We start from the raw sequence: 4,328 nt of genomic DNA, 5'->3' as shown, positions 1-4,328 counted from the left end.
CCTCAGCATTGGGTGGTACAAAGTGTGAAGATGCTAACAGGGCTGGCTATAAGCAGAACGTTAGCCAGTGTTGTTTGCTGGAGGTGTCTGTCTTTAAAACTCCTTCTGTCCACTTTGAACCTCATCAGATGCCTCAGCACCAGGCACCTATGGCTTTATCTACCTTTGCTATTGTGTTGAGAAGTCAGTTTTCTGGTGGACTGAGAGTGCCACGTTTGATTAACTGTTGGGAAAATGTCCATTGGTCCAATGAATTAATGAAAATATTTGGAAATTTTCACAAAATAAATGTAAGTTGTTTGAGGGAAGTAGGTCGAACTTTACCATGTTTTCCTCTCCTTTGGGCCTGGTAGTTCCTACTTGTAGAGCAGTGGCACCAAGCAATCAGTACCAGTCCATATCGACAGACTGGACGGTACCTAGATGTTGATGCGTCTTACACCTTCATCCTTCTGGAAGTGTCCTCACTCCTAAGGTCTTGAATTCCCTTTGACTCATTTGGTGTACAGTGTCATACATTGCTCCTCACGTACAACCACATACTGTTGCACAATACCTGTAAAAAAACCAAAATGTTGAGTATTTATTCTGACACATTTTGCATGCATCCAAGTGCTCCAGGTTTATGACTTTTCCATAATTATACCACTGACGACTTGCAATCTTATTACATACCAGACATTATGTAGTCACATAAATTAACGCATTCTATCCTCATATGTCTATGATGTAGGTACTATTGTTATCTCCATAGTCAAAATGGTGTTATATCAAAATGGAGATAACAATAGTATCTACATCATAGACACATGAGGATAGAGTGGAAGAAAAAAAAGCTGTTTAAGTATTAGTATTTTGCCCAAGGTCACAGAGTGGCCTAAGTTCTACTATCCGCTGTCTGGCTCCAGAGTCTAATTACATTATGCTAACTCTTGACTAATTGCTTCAATAGCTGTATTTTTATAATTCATTTTTCTTTTGGGAAGGAGTAATAAAAATCCTGAAGCTTACTTTAACTATGGAATACGTACCCTTTACTTCTATAGTCCCTCAAAGTTTTAACTGAAGTTCCTTTAATGTGCTTATACTGGTAAGGATAACTCTACAGTATTTATATTTATAAAATATATAAAAAATAGAATTTGGAAGAATGTTTTCATTTGTCACTCAGTAAAAGGACTGTTAAAACACCTTTTTTCAAAAACCAAACCAAAGCAGCAGAAACCTACTCAAAATCACACATTAAATCTCTAAAGAAATGTTTAAAATATAGAAGATCCTAGGAGTTATTTTTTCCCTTCTAGCTTAAGTCAAGCCTAGCGTGCCATGACTATACCTCTTCCATGAGATGTTAACTATCTTAGTATGAAAATGGTGAAATTATCATTGTACTGATTGCTACTCAATTATCTTGCAAATTGATAATTTTGTACATGTATGTCTCCATGATGGAAGATCTTGTGTTATACACCATCAAATTTTAGCAAATTAGTTATAATATTCTAATACTTTAATATGCGATGAATAAAAAGGCAGAAAACTCAGAATTACAATAAACATTAGGCTATTTCAGAACACCAGTTTTTCACACCTATTTTCTTAGCATACAGCAGCTCAAAAACCATACATTAAGCATTGTTTGAATTGTCCTGAAGTTATATTCTGAAGAGGTTGTAACACTTAAGAACTGATAATGTTAAAAAGGCAAAAGCATTATAACTCATAGATAGCACACAAGACTTTTACTTCATCTACAAAACGTGAGAATGTCAATGTTTTATTTACTACAGGGATAAGGAGGAAAACAGCAAAATAAATTTGATAATACGATTTACACTTTATTACAAGTGATTTTCCTAAAACTCACAACTTTCACATTTGGCTGCGTGAAACAGAGAGAGAAAAAAAAGGTAACTTTCACTAGTTTTAAGTAGGCCAACTCACATGATCCCTCCAAATGAGAGAGTTTAAATGAGAATGAGTACATTTCTTCTAGCTGGGAAAATATTTTCCTTAATTGAGTTTAAATAATTTACCCATAGTGATGAATAAGCCCTTGGGCTAGGCTCAGAAACCTCCTCTACCAGCCTGTTTTATAAGAATTAAAAAAATATTTATGGGACATACATGAAATATATATATATATATTTTGGTTGTAATAGTAGAGACAAGAATTTTAAAAAATCCGTACTATTTCTCTTTCCGGTCTCTTTCTCCTAAATGCACCTTCTGAGTTTCTTAGGTATGCTTTACAAATAGTATTTTACTTAATGGATTAATGTGTTCATCAACTTTAGCACCCTATGTGTGTGTGAGAACGGGGCTGTTTAAACTGCTTCCTCATAGCCTTCCCCTTCATTACCAGTAGTAAAGTTTACTTAGAAAACAATGAGGAAGAAGTACCATAGCCCACAGGCACCTAGGAATGGGGAATTAATTCAGACTGAGAAAATATGGCTCTGGAGAGGTACTAAAGTCGTATTGGAAATTTATGAAGTCTAAATGAACCCTTTCTCCCCAGCTTCAGACATAGATAAGGTGTGAGATGTCAGGGATGTGCATGGACCCTTCAAAAACTGATATTTTCATCCGTGTTCTTCCCCTTTCCCTCCCCTGCGAGACAAAATATACGGAAATACAAGTGCTTGGTACTACATGCTTTTGAGGCTTAAAAGCTCAATAATAAGCACGCTGTATCCGTTGTTGAGGGGGATCACTTCCTAAATAAACATCATCAGAAGAATCTCTTCAAATGGAGAATGAAGTCACTCTCCCTCCCCAGAGGCTATGAGGGAAAAGGGAGACAGATATTTCCCCTACTTGCACGTGGGATCTCCCTTTCTCTGCCTTGGGAGGTAGCTGAAAGAAAAGGCAAGGCTCAGTCCTCCATGGCAAAGTCTTTGGTCTTCTCCTCCTGGTCTCCCACTTTGTAGCGCAGCAGCACGCGCAGGCGACGGGGGTTGTCCCGGGAGGGCAGCAGCGTGATCTCTCCTGATACGTCCGTGTCTTGCTCCACTTGCACCGGCTCGTTCAGGTAGAGAAGCGCCTGTTTCCAGTGCGTGGCCGGGTGAAAAGGCGAGGTGGACAGCACCAGGGGTTTCTCCGACTCCCCTCCAGGGAAGGTCACCTGGAACCAGATGGCAAAGCCATGCATGGGCGCCGAGCCATAGCAGCTGCAGCGGAAGCGCCCGCCCACTCCGGCCTCCAGCTCCTGCTCCAGGCCAGCGCGGGAGAGCTCTAGCTGAGCAAAGCGCTGCGGCCGGGCCAGCACGTCCTCGCCAGACAGTCCCTGCACCACGATCTCCGAGTGGCCCATGAGGCAGCGCGTGGCGAAACCCTCCAGGCAGCTCATGTCCACACCATAGTGCTGCTTCACCTGGCTCCAGAAACCCAGGCGCCATTCCAGCATCTGGTCGCTGACGGGGGCTATGAAGAGCTCGGCGGAGGCCGGCAGGAGAAGACCGCCTTCCTTCAGCCACTTGGTTCGCGCGTGGAGGACGGAGCTCAGCATGGACTCGTGCAGGAGTCCGTAGCCCATCCACTCGCTCACGATGGCATCCACCTGCTCCGGCAGCTCCACAGTCTCCACCGGTCCCGGCAGGACGTGCACTCGATCCTCCAGCCCGTTGAACCGCACCACCTCCCGGGCCTGTTGCCAGATGGCGCTGGCCTCTACCGCGTACACGCGCCGGGCGCCGGCCTGGGCACAGAAGATGCTCAGAATGCCGGTGCCCGCTCCCACGTCCAGTACCGTCTTGCCTCGCAGTGCTGCCCAGTTCCGCAGGATGCCCAGGCGGTAGGCATCGGTGCGGACACGGTCTGCGATCATCTCCTCGTGGACCGAAACGTCCGAGTAGCACTCGTAGTACAGCTGGTCCCGCTCCCGCTTAGTCCTCCGGGGTCGCTCCAGGGCCGCCTCCCGCTCCGCGCCATCTTCCTCTTCAGTTCCCTCCCCTCCTTCGCCACCGCCCCCCGACTCAAGCTTTCTTTTCTTGGGCTGCGACATCTTGGCCGTCTCGGCCGGCTCCCGGCGTGCGTAGCGCGCCACGGCGCGGGCTCCAGGAAACGGGGGATTCTGGGACTTGTAGTGCACTCTCGTCCTTCCCACTTCCTGCGGGGTCGCCTGACCGGAGGGCCGGAATGTCTCCGGCGCCTGTCCACGGGAGCTGTTTTGTACTGCTCTTCCGGTGTCCTGGCATCCCTTTCCCACCCACCATACCCACATTCTGAGATCCCTTCATTCCCCCTCCAACCCTTATCACTTTGTTGCTTTCACTCCCTTCCTGAAGTCGACACGCCCACTGGAGACTAATAATCCACCTTTCTCT

At 45.7% G+C, this 4,328-nt stretch overlaps 1 protein-coding gene across 1 annotated transcript; it reads right to left on the bottom strand.

Moving 5' to 3' along the window:
* Window positions 1-6: 6 nt before the first annotated feature.
* PRMT6 (protein arginine methyltransferase 6) lies at window positions 7-4,085 on the bottom strand. Its single transcript, XM_017502182.2, has 2 exons — window positions 2,821-4,085; window positions 7-556 (listed from the first exon to the last, which is right to left on the bottom strand). The coding sequence occupies exon 1, from the start codon at window positions 4,004-4,006 to the stop codon at window positions 2,879-2,881; it is 1,128 nt and encodes a 375-aa protein (XP_017357671.1). The 5' UTR covers window positions 4,007-4,085; the 3' UTR covers window positions 7-556; window positions 2,821-2,878.
* Window positions 4,086-4,328: the final 243 nt, after the last annotated feature.

The sequence above is a fragment of the Cebus imitator genome, unplaced genomic scaffold, assembly GCF_001604975.1.
Source record: "Cebus imitator isolate Cc_AM_T3 unplaced genomic scaffold, Cebus_imitator-1.0 Scaffold293, whole genome shotgun sequence".
Lineage (NCBI taxonomy): Eukaryota > Metazoa > Chordata > Mammalia > Primates > Cebidae > Cebus > Cebus imitator.
Note: the sequence above shows the minus strand (reverse complement) of the source record. Positions and strands in the feature narration are given on the sequence as shown.